At 39.1% G+C, this 20,003-nt stretch overlaps 3 protein-coding genes across 3 annotated transcripts; 1 reads left to right on the top strand and 2 right to left on the bottom strand.

Annotated features, from left to right (window-relative positions):
• Positions 1-503: 503 nt before the first annotated feature.
• LOC122832502 (extracellular calcium-sensing receptor-like) lies at positions 504-6,957 on the bottom strand. The gene is made up of 8 exons (XM_044119321.1): positions 6,893-6,957; positions 6,270-6,564; positions 5,897-6,186; positions 2,914-3,209; positions 2,052-2,257; positions 1,711-1,932; positions 1,475-1,598; positions 504-1,402 (listed from the first exon to the last, which is right to left on the bottom strand). Exons 1-8 carry the CDS (start codon positions 6,940-6,942, stop codon positions 504-506), a joined length of 2,382 nt encoding a protein of 793 aa, XP_043975256.1. The 5' UTR covers positions 6,943-6,957.
• Positions 6,958-7,896: 939 nt separating this feature from the next.
• Positions 7,897-11,222, bottom strand: LOC122833077 (extracellular calcium-sensing receptor-like; the record flags this gene model as incomplete). The annotated part of the gene is made up of 8 exons (XM_044120376.1): positions 11,158-11,222; positions 10,560-10,854; positions 10,198-10,487; positions 9,797-10,092; positions 9,391-9,593; positions 9,072-9,293; positions 8,869-8,992; positions 7,897-8,786 (listed from the first exon to the last, which is right to left on the bottom strand). Coding segments are annotated over exons 1-8 (2,370 nt in total), but the record flags the coding sequence as incomplete, so codon positions are not given.
• A 1,771-nt stretch (positions 11,223-12,993) lies between these two features.
• On the top strand, positions 12,994-16,847 carry LOC122832503 (extracellular calcium-sensing receptor-like). The gene is made up of 8 exons (XM_044119322.1): positions 12,994-13,058; positions 13,456-13,750; positions 13,856-14,145; positions 14,302-14,597; positions 15,066-15,271; positions 15,412-15,633; positions 15,731-15,854; positions 15,949-16,847. The coding sequence occupies exons 1-8, from the start codon at positions 13,009-13,011 to the stop codon at positions 16,845-16,847; spliced, it is 2,382 nt and encodes a 793-aa protein (XP_043975257.1). The 5' UTR covers positions 12,994-13,008.
• Positions 16,848-20,003: the final 3,156 nt, after the last annotated feature.

Below are 20,003 nucleotides of genomic sequence, written 5' to 3'. Positions count from 1 at the left end.
TATGTTTGAGGTTCCAAAATTGCCAGCTCATGGGGAGTTTTAATGCAAGTTTGATTTGTGGCACTTACATGTGGTGTTCACTCAGACATATAACCAATAACATTTAATGTGTCTAAAAACAGAGCAGTCGTTGAATTTTATTTGAGTTTTATGCTATTAATGTGTTCATGCGTCATGATTCTGTAGCAGAAGAAAGATGTGCTAAATCCAAACATGAATATACATTATTTACTTTAAACCCTTTATTTATGTAATCCAATAAAACATTAAATCAATGCATTTAAAGAATATTAAGCATTGTGTAAATTTTGTTAAATCTCAAGCCTGTTCTCTGATTTAACATATGTAGTCTAAATGTATGTCAAATACAAAAATAAATGAAGGATAAAAACATAAATGTTCCCAGAAATATATTTATAGAACATATACAAAGATTTCTGACAAAAAAATGCAAGAATTCACTGTAACTGATACAAACTCATGTTACATACATGATTTTGGCTTTAGTTTTTGTTCATCAAATATTTCTTAGTGTTCTTTTCTGGTTGAAACAAAATGATGAAACACTTTGGAGCAAATATACACAGTATCAGTCCAAAACTGGAGGCCAGAATAGCAAATATCTCCACAGCCACAGTAAATTTCCCAGGAGAGTTGACATAAGCTGGGATGAAGGTGATCCAGACTGCACAGAATATCAACATGCTGAAGGTTATCATCTTGGCTTCGTTGAAATTATCAGGTAGTTTCCGAGCTAGAACAGCTAACACAAAGCAAAACACAGCCAGCAGGCCGATGTAGCCGAGCACAGCCCAGAAACCAACAGCAGAGCCTAACGCACATTCCAGGATGATCTTCTCCTTGTAGGTGGTCAGATTTTTCACTGGGAAGGGAGGACTCACAACCAACCAAATGATACATATTATAACTTGAATTAAAGTGAGACTCAATACAGTCATTCTTTGCTGTGGAGGACCAAACCATTTCATAGCATTACTACCAGGAAGTGTAGCTTTAAAGGCCATTAGAACCACTATAGTTTTGCCAAGAACACAGGAGATACAGAGAACAAATGTGATGCCAAAAGCTGTGTGCCGCAGCATGCAGGACCACTCAGAGGGGGCTCCAATGAAAGTTAATGAACATAAGAAACACAGAGTCAGAGAGAAGAGCAGCAGGAAGCTCAGCTCAGAGTTGTTGGCTCTGACAATTGGAGTTGTTCTGTGATGGAAGAAAATTACTGCTGTAATAATGGCCAGAAAGGCTCCACTGATTGACACTACAGTCAGGATGATTGACAGAACTTCATCGAAGGAAAGAAACTCCACAGGTTTTGGGAAACAAGCATCTCTCTTTGGATTTGGCCAGAACTCTCTGGGACACGGGAAGCAATCAGGGGAATCTAAAAAATGGTGTAGACACCAGTATCAATACTAAATTATTTGAAAATGAAAAATAAAGAAAAGGATTTTACCTGTCATGTTGCTGATCTCTCCTTCAGGACATGGTATACAGTCATAGCAGCAGATTGGTTTTCCTTTCTGCAACACTTTACGAGTTCCTGGAGGACAACTCTCTGAACAAACTGACACTGGAACCTGCCATCATAAAAGTCAGCAGAAAGACAGTTTTTGAACTTTTTTTGAAAGCAGCTTTCACAAATCTGTTTTCAACCTCCTAATTTAAGAAATTACTGTTTTGGGCTATTACTCGTGTGCCACCTTCCGCCCAGGTAATGTTTCTGTTGATATGAAACTCCTGGCCTCTTGGCAGTGAAGCATCATAATATCCCACTGTTACCAGTTCAATAACTCCACTCTCACTTTTCTGCCAGTTTACCAGCTCATAAAAAGCCACAGGATCTCCATTAGCATCAAATGAGACATGGTAGCTATTCTTTGAGAAGTTTACTGTCATTAGTTCTTTAAAAACCTTCAAAGTAAAATAAAAGAGAAAAACTGGAACAATATTCTTAAATATTGTTGAAATTAGGTGTCTAGTCTATAGTTGCTAATGAAAAGTATGGAGATTTACCAGATGCATTGACTGACCTGTTCGGGCTCCAGCCTGATGTGTTTGTCACATTGAATGATTGCATTTGTTTCCTGACACACTGCATTGTGAATGGCATGCGCTACAGCATAAACAGCCTTGTACATAAGGTTAGTAACTCTTAATTGAGATGTTTCAGTGTACGGACTCTTAAGGGTTTTAATATCTTCAGTTCCATCACATCTTCTCTTGTCTGGATAAGCAGCTGGAGAGATACAAATACACACAAAAGCTACAAGTGAAGTTCCATTATTATAAACCTTTTAATTAACTTTAAATTTGACAGGCATGAATTATTTTTTGTACTTTTTACTACGTTGAATTATGTAGGTGTTCCCAAAAGAGTTTTTCAATTTACGACAAAACAACGTTCATGTCGAAAACCAAATACCACTAAAAAATATACACCTTGTTAGTAAAAAGTGACGACTGTTTCTTTGAAATTCAAATATATATATATATATATATATATATATGTTCCAAAAGTTTTCGGTAGGCTATTCTAGTTAATCTTTTTCTAGACTTCTTTGGGTAACGTCATTCATTAAAAATGCTTTTAATATGCAAAAACATACATTTTGGGACTTCTACAAGTAGCCTATTAAATACACAAATCATTTGCTGATTAAGAACAGATGAAACAAAAACCGTATGTTTGGGCTTTCTCAAATAGAAAATATTACCTATGGTGAAATGTCAAAAAATAATAATCTAATGTAGTAACATAATAAAAATCTGGATTAATAAACATAAATACATTGATCTGTTTTAATATGTGACTCGATCCTTTTCCGTCATTACAGAAAATTTGAAAACAAGTAACGCATCGAAAATCAGTTTAAAAAAAAAAATGTTTCTCACTTTCTGTCTGACTGCAGTTGAATGCATCCTCCCAGAATTCAGTAAGTACCGGAGAGGCAGCCACTTCAGACGGAGAGAGATCCAGCAGGAAGTCTCTCAAACCTGGGATGACAGATTTCTGAATGGCCACACCGATGGCTCCCGCACAGAAACTGAAGCTCATCAGGTTGGAGTCGGTTATCCAGGCTTCGCTTGCGATCCACTGACGAGGTGGAGGAGGATCTCGAACCAGTTCCTCCAACAAGACTTTCATTTCTCCAATAGCTGTAAATGCCAGAACAACCTTTGCTGTTGATCTGAAGAGACATGCAATATGTTGGTTACATTATTTGGTACTTAAACATGAGCAAATCATTTTTGAAGATAAAGACATTTATGACACCACTGATCATCTGTAGTTCCAGTTTACGGTCTATCTTAAAAGACATTAGGCAACAGAAAAACCCAATTGTTCATGAATTCAAGTGTGAAGGAACCACAGAAAAATCACAGTGTTAATTGGGGCCTGCCCCATAGCAATGCATAAGGAGAGCAGTGACTGACTTGCGAAGCAAGTCAGTCACTGCCTCCATGCATTGCATGGCAGGCACCTATTGTTCTACACCTAATAGAATGTCTCTTTATTATTCTTAACTTATTCTTCCGTCACCGTTAATGCGGCTCGTACCGCTGCGAGCCCACCCATAAAAGTGGTATCAAAACGTGCGGCTCGTGCCCGGCAGGTGTGCTATTATTTTTATAAGGAATCGGACTTACGATGGCGACGTAAAAAGCGAATAAAGAGCAAAATTTCCAACTGCCGAAACGCAGAGCATAACTGACACCAACTGCCGCTTTTTTAGAGTGAGAATTTAAGCAGATTTTTGACCCCAAAGTGATTTTGAAATCGCCGTCACGCCCACAAATATCGCCCGATTGGTATCAAACTCGGTCATGACATTGACACGCATGCCTGCTCCGGTAAAATGTGTTCGATATTTCTCTAGCATTTACGGTTTTCTGTCAAGGCGCTTCAGAGTGAAATCATGGGACAGGGTAACTGACGCTCTCCCAGGTTGACTTCCATGTATTTCTGAAAAGTTTCTGCACAATTTTTTGTCTCATCACTGCAATTACTGTGAATGAGGTAAAAATATGAATTGCGGTACTATCGGAGAACACAAATAGCCCTCTCATACGCTTCAAACGGTTTTCAAATATGTATTACGGTTCCTGAACGGCAAAGGTTTGTTCGGAGTGCTTTTTCCATATTAATTGGCTGGGTGTCTCACAAAGATAGAATTTTTTTCCCCCCTTTCTGTCTCACACAGACATGACAGTAAGCAGCTGATCCATTACCATAGCAACGGAACACATGAGGTCAGAGCAGCTGATTTATGGGAGGACACTCTGGAATGAGCTGGCCTTTAGAACTACTTGTGTTTTGGGCATTTTATAACAGATTTTAACAAACCATTGTTACACACAGGATTATGTGTAATTTTTAAATAAAGCTTAATGGAAATTTCCCAATAAAAGCCCCAATATCTCTGTCAGGTGAGTGCAGCGCCGTAAGGCGCTGCAAAAATCTCTGCCTATATTATCTTTTCCTCTCAGGTTATGGCACTGGCTTGCGCAGCAAGCCAGTGCAATGGCATTAACCTTTGACCTAATGATATTAAATAGGACTATCAGAACACCATATCTGTAGTTCTAACTAACACTCAGTTAAAACAGAGCTTCCATTTAGAACTACTGGCTGTTTAGGCCAGTAAATAAGGAATTTAACCCAAACACTGTTAGGCATTGGATTAGTGTGAGCATTTAATATGAAGCTTATGTTTATTTTTCAAAATAAAAGCCTTCATATTGCCCTCAGGTTAATGCATCGCCGTAAGGCGATGCAATAATATTAGAATGCTTTATATTCTTCTCTCAGGTTAGGGATCTGCCTTGCGCAGCAAGGCTGTTCATTAAGATAAGACTTTTACCTTAAATAAGCTATTAGCTATTTTACTTACTTATTAGTCATTTTAAATATACTGAATGGAGTAAATCAATTACAGAAAACATTCTAATGATACCCCACATGCTATTGGCAACACTTAGGTAAAGATATGTTTGGCCTGCTTTGATCAGAAAAACTAACTGCTTCAAACTATTAGGATTCCATCTCTCCCTGTGTGTTTCATTCTCATGACAGTTGAGCTGCTCTTTAGAACTACAAAGACTGAAGGTCAGAACTACAACATGGTGGAACTGTCAGTTACTACAGAGGAGGACTGAGCTGGCCTTTAGAACTACTTGTGTTTTGAGCATTATAGAACCGATTTAACACATTCACTGTTACACAAGGGATGAGTTTGGCCATTCCAATGAAGCTTAACACAAATTTCAAAATAAAAGCCTTGGCAATTTTTACATCACGTATTTGCTCTTTTTGGCTTTATGTGACTGGTTTATCCAAAGCACTCTTACACATTGTATTAGTGTGGGCATTTATAATGAATTTTTCTGCAAATTTCAAAATAAAAGCCTTAATATGATTTAGGGTCAGGGCACCGCCGCAGGCGGTGCAAAAATATGATTCTGCATTATCTGTTTCTCTCAGGTTAGGGAACTGCCTTGCGCAGCAAGGCAGTTCATTAGCATTAGCTTTTTAGCCTAAATAAGCTATTAGCTATTTTTTGGACTTATTACCCATGTTTAGTATACTTAATGGTGTAAGTCAAGTATAAACAACATGCTAGTGAGCTGATTATCATGCTTAATCGTGCATGTCCATGTTAGTCAACATTCTTGTGATTCTCCACATTGTTCTTTTGAAGTTTTTAAGCTTAGCATTGATGCTAATTCTTAGCATCAGAACGCTGGGTCCAAACCGACGGGCACACTTTGGCAGGCCCCAGTTAAATTTCTTCAGGAATTTTCTAGTTCATAAATGTTTTCTCCAATATTACCTTAACATTTCTGGTACGCATGCAAGAATAACAAACTTACTAACCTACGGATAACATTGGCAACTCTTTGGATCTTGCTCACTGGATCGGTTCTGAAGAAAGATTCGGTGTACTCCACACAGATCCCCTCTCTCAGTGCTGCTTCTAGAAAAGAGGCCATGCCATTATTTCCATAATCTGAGTCAGAATGGACGGCTCCTATCCACGTCCATTCAAAGTGTTTCACCAGCTTGGCCAGAGCATCAGCTTGGTAATGGTCACTGGGAATCGTTCTGAAAAAAGTCGGGAACTGTTGTTTGTCTGAAAGGCAGGCACAAGTGGCAAAGCTGCTGACCTGTAAAGATAAAACCAAAGCCAGGTGAATACCTGCAGAGTCATTTAAAAAAATTCAGTTTACAATTAATTTATACTACCTACCAGAGGAATTTTGAAGGATCCCATGATGCGTGACATGGTAATGGAGGGAGAGGATCCAGAGTCTCCGACGGAAGCCACCACCACACGAGACTGGGAGCAATTACCGTCTTTGTAGAACACTGGGTCCTCGCCGTTCAATAGCTGGGATGCCACATCCACTGAAACTGGCACTGAGACGCAGGAATCATAGATCCGATATCCAAGTTTGATGCCGGGCAGCAGGTCAGTGCTGTTGTTTATCTCTTCGATGGCAAAGATCATAGAGCGAGAGATACGCAGACCCCTGCCAGTAAGGCTGAACAAAACATGCTGATGCTTAGATGAAATTGGGAAGGAAAAAAAAGAGCAAACAGATCTCCTTCTGGGCATTAAGTAATTATAAGCAATTCATCTTTATGTCAAAATATCAAAGTGCTTCCTGTCAAGGAAGTATCAGGATTTCAAAACAGAAGATGCATCCAAAAAACAATCTAGATCAAAAGAAACATTGTTTTATTTCAGGTCTAAATTAATCATTTTTTCAATGTAACAACAAAAATACCCTATTTTTGCTCTCCAACATCAGAGCAGACTTTGCAGCAAACACATACAAGATCGTTTTTCCACTTCTCTTTCTTACTGACCTCTTTGTGCATCTCGGAGACTCTGGCTGGGTGGTGTAATTATAAACCATTGCATAATCTTGGGAATGAATGGTGGCAACACCTCCAATAACAAAGTCCCCATCTCTTGAGAATGCAGGTAAACGAGATTTACCCTGCAGACTGCATTTCACAGATGAGGCCTCGGCAGTGACACCAGAGGTGTTTGACGTTTGTTCGGAAGGAAATTGTTGCTTTAAGCCATTTACACGGCCAGGCAATCTAACCAGTAACGTCAGCTCCAACAAACTAAGTGCCAATCTCAAAGCAATAAAAATGGCCCTGATCCCCATTTGTCAAGTGTCTCTACTTGGACCTTACTCTCCTCTTGCCGATTTATAAACCCCCTCCTCTTATACGTCAGATGATCTTTCTAAAAGAAAGTGCCCTCCCTTGTGTTTGTTTATGAAATATACACAAATATAGTTTCCACTTCAGGTTTATTATTACAATATTTTTTCCAGTGCCACTTAATGTCATAACAAATATGGGACAGAACATAGGTGATATTTTACATGATCTATTCAAAAATAGTTTTTGTATTTTTCATTAGTATGTGAGCAACAGAGGAAGGTCTGTTTACAAACGTGTATGTTTATTTGAAATGTTTGATCAAATACAACTTATATATCCATCCATCCATTTTCTAACATCCTTGTCCCTAGTGGGCTATGGAGGTGCCTGGTGCAACTTATATATATAAATCTTGTGCATAAACATGAGTCTTTTTTACACAGTGGTGATATTTTATATAAAATAAAAAGTAATTCCAATTCAAATTGAAACATATGTAATCAAGATATAATAGAGCATTGTACAAAAGTAGTGAATTTAACAACCATTAGACAAATGAGGATGAATTTCTTCAATATTTTTCTATTGGATGAATATAAGTAGGTTGAGAAGACTTTGATTTCTGTCATGTCACATTTATAGTATGTTTTTTTTCAATGAAAGCTTTTGTTTTTTAGTTTTTTTTAGTTTTTGTTCATTAAATATTTCTTAGTGTTCTTTTCTGGTTGAAACAAAATGATGAAACACTTTGGAGCAAATATACACAGTATCAGTCCAAAACTGGAGGCCAGAATAGCAAATATCTCCACAGCCACAGTAAATTTCCCAGGAGAGCTGACATAAGCTGGGATGAAGGTGATCCAGACTGCACAGAATATCAACATGCTGAAGGTTATCATCTTGGCTTCGTTGAAATTATCAGGTAGTTTCCGAGCTAGAACAGCTAACACAAAGCAAAACACAGCCAGCAGGCCGATGTAGCCGAGCACAGCCCAGAAACCAACAGCAGAGCCTAACGCACATTCCAGGATGATCTTCTCCTTGTAGGTGGTCAGATTTTTCACTGGGAAGGGAGGACTCACAACCAACCAAATGATACATATTATAACCTGAATTAAAGTGAGACTCAATACAGTCGTTCTTTGTTGTGTTGGACCAAACCATTTCATAGCATTACTACCAGGAAGTGTAGCTTTAAAGGCCATTAGAACCATTATAGTTTTGCCAAGAACACAGGAGATACAGAGAACAAATGTGATGCCAAAAGCTGTGTGCCGCAGCATGCAGGACCACTCAGAGGGGGCTCCAATGAAAGTTAATGAACATAAGAAACACAGAGTCAGAGAGAAGAGCAGCAGGAAACTCAGCTCAGAGTTGTTGGCTCTGACAATTGGAGTTGTTCTGTGATGGAAGAAAATCACTGACGTAAAAATGGCCAGAAAGGCTCCACTGATTGACACTACAGTCAGGATGATTGACAGAACTTCATCGAAGGAAAGAAACTCAACAGGTTTGTGGAAACAAGCATCTCTCTTTGGATTTGGCCAGAACTCTCTGGGACACGGGAAGCAATCAGGAGAATCTAGACACAAAATTAAAGAAAACGTTCTGAATATAAAATGTGAATGTCAAGGAATTTGTATGTTAAACACATTAGATTTTACCTGTCATATTACTGATCTCTCCTTCAGGACATGGTATACAGTCATAGCAGCAGATTGGTTTTCCTTTCTGCAACACTTTACGAGTTCCTGGAGGACAACTCTCTGAACAAACTGACACTGGAACCTGAAACAGAGACAAAATCTTGAAATCTGCAAACAGTTTTGACAAACCATTTGTTCTGTGAAGTCTTTAGGTTTATTACTTGTGTCCCTCCATCCAACCAGGTTAAGTTTCTGTTGATACGAAACTCTTGGCCCTTTGGCAGTGAAGCATCATAATATCCCACTGTTACCAGTTCAATAACTCCACTCTCACTTTTCTGCCAGTTTACAAGTTCATAAAAAGCCACAGGATCTCCATTAGCATCAAATGAGACATGATAGCCATTTTTGGAGAAGTTCACTTCCTTTAATTCTTTAAGAACCTTTAAGTTAAGAAAAGAGACAGAAACTGAAATGGTCTCTGAAAATAAATCTCTCTCTCATTGTTTATGAAAACTGGTAAATGTGCAAAATTCTGACCTGTTTGGGTTCCAGTCTGACATGTTTGTCACATTGCAATAATCCATTTGTTTTGTTACACACTGCATTCTGGATGGCATGAGCTACAGCATAAACAGCTTTGTACACCATGTTAGTGATTCTTAACTGAGATGTTTCTGTGTACGGACTTTTTAGGGTGTTGAGATCTGCGGTTCCATCACATGCTCTCTTGTCTGGGAAAGCTAGAAAATATATTAATATGTTGTATTTATTAGACAACATTTAAATATGGAAGCATTAAGAATTGCAAAGAAGTAAATTTGTTTCAAAACATGCTACTTTGGAGTCTTAGTGTTTTCAATTACATAGAGAAACTTTTAAAATCCTTTTGCATTTAGAATAAAGTTTGTTTTTTTTTTAAATACCAATTTTTTAAAAATCTCACTTTCTGTCAAACTGCAGTTGAATGCATCCTCCCAGAACTTTGTCAGCAGTGGGGAAGCAGCCGCCTCAGATGGAGAGAGACCCAGGAGAAAATCTTTCAGACCTGGGATGACAGATTGCTGAATGGCCACACCGATGGCTCCCGCACAGAAACTGAATCTCATCAGATTCGGGTCAGTTATCCAGGCTTCGCTTGCGATCCACTGACGAGGTGGAGGAGGATCTTGAACCAGTTCCTCCAACAAGACTTTCATTTCTCCAACAGCTGTAAACGCTACAACTACCACTGCTGTTGAACTGAAAAGACAGAGCCAAGTGTTTAGTGCTCAGACTGAGGTAATCTTTAAAATTATATTCAAAATATAAAATTGACAGGGGAAAAAAATAAATCAATGTACAAACCTACGGATAACATCTGCAACTCTTTGGATCTTGTTCTGTGGGTCGGTTCTGAAGAAGGACTCAATGTACTCCACACAGATCCCCTCTCTCAATGCTGCCTCAAGAAAGGAGGCCATGCCATTATTTCCATAATCTGAGTCTGAGTGTACAACACCGATCCAAGACCAACCAAAGTGTTTCACCAGTTTGGCCAGTGCATCAGCCTGGTAATGGTCACTGGGAATTGTTCTGAAAAAAGTTGGGAACTGTTGTTTGTCTGAAAGGCAGGCACAAGTGGCAAAGTAGCTCACCTACAGTAAAAATCAATTATCAATACAAGAACATTTCATAATTGCAGTTTTCAATAAATTCAGAGAGCTCACCAGAGGGATGTTGAAGGACCCAACAATGCTGGACATGCTGATGGATGGAGTGGATGAAGAGTCTCCCACAGCAGCCACCACCACTCCAGACTGAGAACAGTTTTCTCCTTTGTAAAACACGGGGTCCTGACGGTTTGTTAGTTGAAATGCGATGTGCACTGCCACAGGCACCGAGACACAAGAATCATAGATCTGATATCCAAGTTTGATGCCGGGCAGCAGCTCTGTGCTGTTGTTAATCTCATCAATGGCAAAGACCATTGCATGAGAGAAGCGCAAACTCCTGACACTCAAGCTGAACAAAATCAAGCAGAAAATTGCTGATGTTTACATTAAACTGAAAAAAAGTCTCGTAAATTCAAAAGACACTGATCGTGTAACAAACAGTTGTAAGTAATTGTGTCAATGAATCAAAATGGTCTCTGTTGTATTTCAAATTGAAAATAATCTGAAGAATTGAAAATATTTAGATTGAAATGTTTATGTCTAATATGAGACAGAATTTGTAAAGAAATAGAAATCTAATATTTCTTCCACCCACCATCTCAGCAAACATGCATCATACATTTAATGTTTTCAGTCTCTCACTGCTACTAACCTGCCAGTGCACCTCGGAGGCTCGGGCTTGAAGGTGTAATTATAAATCATTGTGTTATGCTGGTAATGAATTGAGAAAACACCTCCAATAAGAAAGTCTCCACCCTGTGAGAATTCAGGTGAGCGAGTGGCTCCCTGCAGTGAACATTTCAAAGATGAATCGTCAGTCGAGACGTCAACCCCGACAGGGTCAAACTTTTGATTTAAGCCATTCACAGCACTGCTAAGGCCAACCACTGAACTCAGCTCCAATAAACTCAATCCTAATCTCAAGATGATAAAAACAGTCCAAATCTCCATCCCTCAAAGTTCTCTTTTTGAGAGTAACTCTGTTTTTCCTGGCTTTATAAACCTCCCTCATTGTACGTCACATGTTCCTTCATCCTACATAGGACACTGTCGACATGGGATTTAGTTCTACATATTTCCTCCCTACATTTTATTATCATTGAAAACAGTCTTGTTCTCAAGAAACCTTTTCATTTTTTGACATTTTATGAAAACAGAGCCATGTCTGTGTGGCATTTTGGGTCGTAATAGTGAGACAACACAGGAAACCTATTCTTTCCAACCTATCCTATTCGCCAACAGATGTAAATACCAGAACAACTTTTGTGGTTGATCTGAAAAGACATTGGAACATGTTGATTTCATGCAGCACTTCTAAGCATTAGCCACATATTTCTTATCAGAAAAGAGATTTCAGTAAAAACATACCAAACATGCCAAAGCAATCTCTTTTATTTATAGATTCCCCTTCAAAAATAGTAACACTAAACATAGGAACCTACGGTTAACGTCTGCAACTCTTTTAGTCTTGATCTGTGGGTCAGATCCAAAGAAGGATTCAATGTACTCCACACAGATCCCCTCTTTCAGAGCTGCTTTCAGAAAAGACGCCACGCCTTTATTTCCATAATCTGAGTCAGAGTGGAGGGCTCGAAGTGGCTCGAAGTGCAAAGTGTAGAAAATAAAATCCAATGTCCATTAGCAGACGTTTTTGAATTTCATCTCAGTATGACTGTGTTCCTCTTACCAGAGGAATGTTGAATGATCCAATCACACGTGAGACGTTGATGGAGGGAGAGGATCCTGCGTCTCCAACAGCAGCCATCACCACACTGGACTGGGAGTAGTTCACGGCCCAAAGCGACCCAAATATGCAGAAGGATGTAGACATTGCACAACCACATGCTGTTTACAGCTTTATGTAATAACGGACACCACCGTCTGTGGATCAATTTTAATAGTTATTAAACCACAAGAGCTGACAGGATTGTCACAAGATTCCAATAGCAATGCCCTTCCACAATGCATTGACTGCAACTTCTGTAGGGTTTGCGATGTGCTTTATTGTCACAGATGTTTTTCATGATTTTTATGGTAACTTTGGTGTGGTTGTGTGGGGCAACCCTGACAGGTTGGGTGGGTTACAGAGGAAGTTGCCCATCCAGAGGATTCCAGAGGCTTCCAGAGGAAGTTGTGCAATCCACACTTACCAATGAGCCTCTTCCATTTCTGACAACCTGTCACGTGACCTAATACAGACGTTTATAAACCAATAAAAAGCAGCTCACACCCAGCTGAAGACACTTGAGGAATGGATATCTGGGATATCTTTATTAAGCCACGTTTAGTTGTGACTTTATTGGAGCTGATGATCCTCGCTGAGTTGAGTGGCTGTGCCAATAATCTGAAGCTAAGGACTGAGCCACTAGAGGCTGCTGGAGTCGATCCTGAGGACTCATCGGTGAAATGCACTTTGTGGGGAACCTCTAGTTCACCTGCTTTCTCAGCAGATGGGGACTTTGTCATTGGAGGTGTATTTTCCTTTCACTACAAACTGTATACTATGATTTATGACTACACCACAAAGCCTGGCCCACCAAGGTGCACTGGGAGGTAAGATGGAGACAGACTGAAAAGGAATAATATAAACTGAATTAAATGGACTACATATTTGCTATGAAATTTTACCTTTTTGCACAATGTCACTTAGAATATTAGCGGTAGATTGGCACTCTGTAGTTAAACTGAGACTGTGTTCAACAATGTTTTTTGATATATATTTTTGTGAGAAATGTAACATTTGCAGAAACTATTAATGAATTACATTGTGTAGATAGTTGATGCACACAATGTAATTCATTTAATTTCATAATTTACGTTATTTTTTTCTTTTGAATTGTATTTTTCATCCTTTTAATATAAAGGACACTCTTCTCTCTTATTTTCCTCCTTTGTGAGGCTTTCCTATTTTGTTTTGACGTCAGAGTTCACGTTCTTTGATTCTGTGCAGTTTTAACGCCCGGGATCTACGTTTCTCCCGCACAATGATCTATGCTATTGAGGAGATCAATAACAGCACAGAGCTGCTGCCCGAACTCAAACTTGGATATCAGATCTTTGATTCGTGCGCTTCTGTGCCCATGGCCGTGCATGTGGCATTTCAGCTGGCAAATGGACAGGACTCTGTGTTTTACGAAGGGAGCAACTGCTCACAATCTGGAGTTGTAATGGGTGCAGTTGGAGACTCTGGATCCACACCGTCGATTGGGATGTTGCGCATCATCGGATCTTTTGGCATTCCACTGGTAAATTTTTGGCAAAAAGTTTCTTTTCATATACCTGTGCTTATGTGTATTGTATAAGAAAAAATATATTTTTGCTTTGCTGTGTCTTCTTTTTTCTTAATATAGGTGAGCCACTTTGCCACTTGTGCCTGCCTTTCAGATAAACATGAGTACCCGACTTTTTTCAGAACGATTCCCAGTGACCATTACCAGGCTGACGCTCTGGCCAAACTGGTGAAACACTTTGGATGGACGTGGATCGGTGCCGTCCATTCAGACTCAGATTACGGAATCAACGGCATGGCCTCTTTTCTTCATGCGGCACTTAGAGAGGGGATCTGCGTGGAGTACATTGAATCCTACTTTCGGACTGACCCGCGGAGCAAAATCCAAAGAGTTGCAGATGTTATCCGTCGGTATGTACATGAATAATTTTGATAAATAAATCCTCTTCAGACATACTTCATTATTTATTAATACTGTGCCTATTTGCTTGCCTCAAAAACGATCAACAAAAACATGTGTAAAGTGTGATGTGTGCTAGTTTACATCAGAGTAAAATATCATTCCAGGTCAACTGCAATCGTTGTTGTGGCATTCACGGCCTCTGGTGATATGAGGGCATTATTGGAAGAGCTGGCTCTGGACCCTCCTCCTCCTCGCCAGTGGATCGGGAGTGAGGGCTGGGTCACCGACCCACATTTGATGAGCTTCAGTTTCTGTGCAGGAGCCATCGGAGTTGCCATTCAGAAGTCTGTCATCCCAGGTCTGAGAGATTTCCTCCTGGATCTCTCTCCCTCTGAAGTGGCTGCCTCCCCACTGCTGACTGAGTTCTGGGAGGATGCATTCAACTGCAGCCTGACAACAAGTGAGACATTTTTGCCCTTGAGAGGGCAGTAAGGTGATTTCTTCAGTTGTAACCACAACGCTCTAAGCATTTAACCTGGCCATTGCCTTTCCTTTGCAATTCCGTTTAATTCTTATCCCTGTCTGGGATTTCTTCCAATGAGCTTGACACTTTATTTAAAGGGGTGAGCATAAGGCTGGCATGACACTGTCTTAAATACAACATGACAACCTCTCATGAACATGAAGAAGCCTTTATGAATGTTTATGACTATTTTCATGAAGTGTCATTTGGTAAATAATGATTTTTTTTCCCCCTCCAGGGGGTCTTTTTGTGGGCTCTAGTGTCCCTTATATGACAGTAGGCTGACAGGAAACAGGGAGAGAGAGGGGGGAAGACATGCGGCAAATTTCGCCGGGTCCGGGAAACATTTTTCATTTCATATTTTGTTTTTTCACAAATTTAGCATTTTTCTTCTTATGTCTTTAGGTTCTGATCAAGGAAACAAAGAGTGTGACGGGACAGAAGACATTCAAAAACTCTCAAGCCCGTACACCGAAACGTCTCAGTTAAGAATCAGTAACATGGTGTACAAGGCTGTTTATTCAATAGCACATGCCATTCACAATGCAGTTTGTCATGAAACAAACATCACCACTAAATGTCAAAAAAACATCAAACTTGAGTCGAAACAGGTCAGTTTGAAAACTGTTTTTTTCTCAGTATATATGAACAGTTTATTTAACAATGAATATTTTTAGTTACTTGTAATTTTTCCAATAAACTTCAAATGTTAAATTTCATTGATTGCCTAAAGTATGCCCTGCTTTTCTAGGTTTTTTCAGAGCTGAAGAAAGTCAACTTTTCCAGAAATGGCTACCATGTGTCATTTGACCCTAACGGTGATCCTGTAGCTTTTTATGAACTGGTCAACTGGCAAAAAAGTGTAAATGGAGTTACCAAGCTGGCTAAAGTGGGATACTATGACGCATCACTGCCTAAGGGCCAGCAGTTTAACATTGACCAGAATATCACATGGTTGGATGGCAGCACTGAAGTAATAAGCTAAAGGAAAAATAATGAACAGATATAACCTTTGGGAAGTGTTTCAAAACTATAATGTTTCAAATTGTGGTCATATGATTTCCTTACAGGTTCCAGTGTCAGTTTGTTCAGAGAGTTGTCCTCCAGGAACTCGTAAAGTGTTGCAGAAAGGAAAACCAATCTGCTGCTATGACTGTATACCATGTCCTGAAGGAGAGATCAGTAATATGACAGGTCATATCATATATTTTTCAGACATACTTGCAACACCAAATACTGTTTTAGTTGTTTTTAATTGTTAACAACTGTTTGTGATCAATTTTTTTAGATTCTCCTGATTGCTTCCCGTGTCTCAGGGAGTTCTGGCCTAATTCAAAGAAAGATGCTTGTTTGCCCAAACCTGTGGAGTTCCTTTCATTTGATGAAGTCCTGTCAATCATCCTGACTGTATTTTCTGTTGGTGGAGCCGTACTCACTGTCATAACAGCAGTGATTTTCTTCCATCACAGAACAACTCCAATTGTCAGAGCCAACAACTCTGAGCTGAGCTTCCTGCTGCTCTTCTCTCTGACTCTGTGTTTCTTATGTTCATTAACTTTCATTGGAGCCCCCTCTGAGTGGTCCTGCATGCTGCGGCACACAGCTTTTGGCATCATATTTGTTCTCTGTATCTCCTGTGTTCTTGGCAAAACTATAGTGGTTCTAATGGCCTTTAAAGCTACACTTCCTGGTAGTAATGCTATGAAATGGTTTGGTCCTCCACAGCAAAGAATGACTGTAGTATCTTTTACATTTATTCAGGTTATAATATGTATCATTTGGTTGGTTGTGAGTCCTCCCTTCCCAGTGAAAAATCTGACCACCTACAAGGAGAAGATCATCCTGGAATGTGCGTTAGGCTCTGCTGTTGGTTTCTGGGCTGTGCTCGGCTACATCGGCCTGCTGGCTGTGTTTTGCTTTGTGTTAGCTGTTCTAGCTCGGAAACTACCTGATAATTTCAACGAAGCCAAGATGATAACCTTCAGCATGTTGATATTCTGTGCAGTCTGGATCACCTTCATCCCAGCTTATGTCAGCTCTCCTGGGAAATTTACTGTGGCTGTGGAGATATTTGCTATTCTGGCCTCCAGTTTTGGACTGATACTGTGTATATTTGCTCCAAAGTGTTTCATCATTTTGTTTCAACCAGAAAAGAACACTAAGAAATATTTGATGAACAAAAACTAACATTGGCATAGAGTTAATATTGTGACAGTACCTGGTAACTAGATAACATTTAATCTTACAAAGTTGCTAATTAGATCTTATCAGAATTACACATTGAAACCACAATTTAAAAAAAATGTCATACTCTCTTTAAATGTCCATGTATTTAGTTCTGAATGCAATGTTGTTGATTGTTTTTGATGTTCACTTTGCGGGGAAAAAAAATTACTGTCTTGATGTTTGAAAAATAAATAAAATATCTTTGAATTTCTCCCTCATCTATTTTTGTGTTCAAACATTCATTAAATTCTATTATCAGTGGAATCACTGTATGAAGCAGTGACTGTTCCTGTTTTAAGAGCATCTTATAGATATCTTAAACTCTTCAGCATTTTCCTTCAGCATGCACTTTGTAAGATTTCAGAACGTGTTCATTATTAATTCCGCGGGCCGTCATTATTCCTGTATTATTCCACTTTTTCTGACTGCCTGGAGCTTAGTGTTGGTTTCCCCCTCCCGGACTCACACACCTACCCTCCGGCCTGCATAAAACTTTTTCTTTAAGAACATTTTCACTCCTTACCGGGCAGCAGCAGCTAATCTGAACTCTTCCTCAATCTGTCCCTGGTCTCTCTCATAATCATCCTCCTCCGCCTATGATAAAGTTCCTGAATCGCTAATTCTCCCTCATTCTCCGCTACTGAATCTCCTCCAGCGGTTAAAGTTTGTGTGGTAATTAACATATTGGTTACTTTGACACATTTTTCTGAATGGTCTTATGAGCTTTTCAGCTTTAGTAGTTTTTCTGACCCGCCCCGTCTCGTAAAATCTCACTTTTCTCTGACTCTGGTTAGCAGCTAACCGTTAGCTGAAATGACTCTATTTATAACCTTAGAGGGGAGGGGCGGGTCAAGGAGAACCGATGGATTTCATTGGATAAGCCTAATGTCCGTCAATAAAATCAACCAATGTGCTGTCGCGGTCGATAAAAATGATATTGAATATACTTTTTTGTGTTAAATTATGACAGCGTAGGGCCGCCAGATATGGATAGTAAATGTAACAGTCAGTCACCTGTCCAGACGGTCAGTCCTCCCCTGGACAGAAGTTCAAACTTAATGCAGCTTTTCTTTTTTTTCTGTTCAAATTGTCAACCCGCCACAGTGGCGGGTGAGTTGCTCCAATTTACACGCCACTTCATACTTTTACCTGCATTTGGCCGGTGGCGGGTGCTAATTTCCACCCCTGGTACTTTAAGCAGAAAACAGTGAAAACAACCCCTAGTACAATGCATATGTGTTTCAGAAAATAACACGTAAAATGCACAGCACATGCACGGATCAGCGCTTCTCAATTTTGAGATATAGCCTATTTTAGTTTTCAGTTAAGTTTTAGCTTTTATGTTAGAAATGTTCTTGATTGTTACAGTCATTTTCAATAAATTAAAATTTACAGTCCAATTAGATTTTATTTTATTTTCTTAAATTACCTTCTGAAATAACCTTCTATCCAGAGGTTATTTCAGAAGGTAGGTATTAAAGGTATTTTCCACAGAGCCCACATTCCTACCTTAAAAAGTTTTAAATACTGTGGCAGGCAGTTCTCTGTGCAGCCTTGATCTATTTTCCAAACTATTCAGCAGCTTTCATTTATTTTCGAAGGGACCATTAATATCACAAAATATGTCAGCAATACATTAAAATACACAATGGTTGAAACAATGCCATTGTCATTGACTGGAACATTTTTCTTTAATTATTCTCCCTTTTCTTTTGCATTCATTAATTTAGCATGATAAGGGACAACAGCTATGTATTTTGATTTTGATATCTTCAGAGGTTTATGAAATAATCAGTTTTTTGTGATCATCTTGCGCCCCATTGAAACAAATGGAACATCTCATAATTTAAGAAAAAATTCTGCTAAAATCTTTGCGCTCTTTCACAGCTAACTACCTCCACGTACTCTCAGTTAGAAACAAACTTTAAAATTTATGTTCTTCAACTATTTAAGCTTTTTCATATCTTTTACAGATTTAATACAATTTGTCTCCAAGCTTTTGCTCACATTATGATCAGTTTTTCAAAAAATAAACAAATAAACATTGGTTGCTTTGGTCGCTAAGCAATTAAGCTTTTAGAATGCTGAGGGTTCCCAAACAAATTGCTCATATTTCACTTCTTCTGCATATATTATACATCAAAACGTAGGTTTCTCCGTTGGGATTCAGAAAATGTGACTGTCATTTATGTGACATTTACAGATTCATGGCAATCGCCAAGAGGAAGTAAGGAATATTCCGATCCTCTGTCCCTTTCATTGTATGCCTGATGGAAAACTTGAGCTTCTTCCCCATGCGTAAAACCCACAACTCTCTGCTAATAATTAGAGAACCCTCCATGGAGGGAAGGCTTTTTGGTCAAAAATGCTCTAACACATTAATGTTGACAATAAAAATGTAAACCAATTTAAATATTTTAAATCAAATAAAGAATTTGAAGCAATTTTGAAATTGCAGCTCAGAGGAGGAGGATTAGGGGTTTTCACAGTTGAACGGGAGATTAAAGGATTTCTAAAATATGCATGAAAGAATCAAGGTAACACTCTAGTTATGTTTTTGATGAAGGAATAACACTGTAACATGATGTAAAGCTTTTAAAACCCCTTGTGAATTTTACATAATATGGCCCCTTTTTATGAATAAGTGGTCAGATCTTTCATAGTGTGTCTCTGGACTTGCTTGTGTTTTTACTCATATTCAAACCTTGGGAGTGCTGTTATTATTTCCAATAATATCAGTAAAGATAAGAAATAAAGTGGGGAAAAAGAATGAAAGACAAAAAGACAGGAAGAAGACACGCCTCGAAACTTAAACACACAGAAATCATCCAATTAAAACGGTCAATCTTAGGCTGCTGGTAAAGACTCAGATCTCCTCCTCTGACAGAAAAAGAATGATATAAGAAGGATAAAGCACATGTTGCATGCACATGAGGGATGGGCTTCTCAGCTCTGTTTATGGGCCTGGCATCGGCCTTGTGTCTGTTTGAGGTTAGAACTGTGGTTGGTTGGGGTGGGTCTGATGGTAACGCTGATGGGGTTAATATTGGGGGGAGTTCATCTTTGAAGTGCAGCTTGCAGGGTTCTGCTCATTTACCTGCCTTCTCAATGGAGGGC

The sequence above is a fragment of the Gambusia affinis genome, linkage group LG06 (assembly GCF_019740435.1).
Source record: "Gambusia affinis linkage group LG06, SWU_Gaff_1.0, whole genome shotgun sequence".
Taxonomy (NCBI): domain Eukaryota; kingdom Metazoa; phylum Chordata; class Actinopteri; order Cyprinodontiformes; family Poeciliidae; genus Gambusia; species Gambusia affinis.
This window is presented reverse-complemented; position numbering and strand designations above follow the sequence as displayed.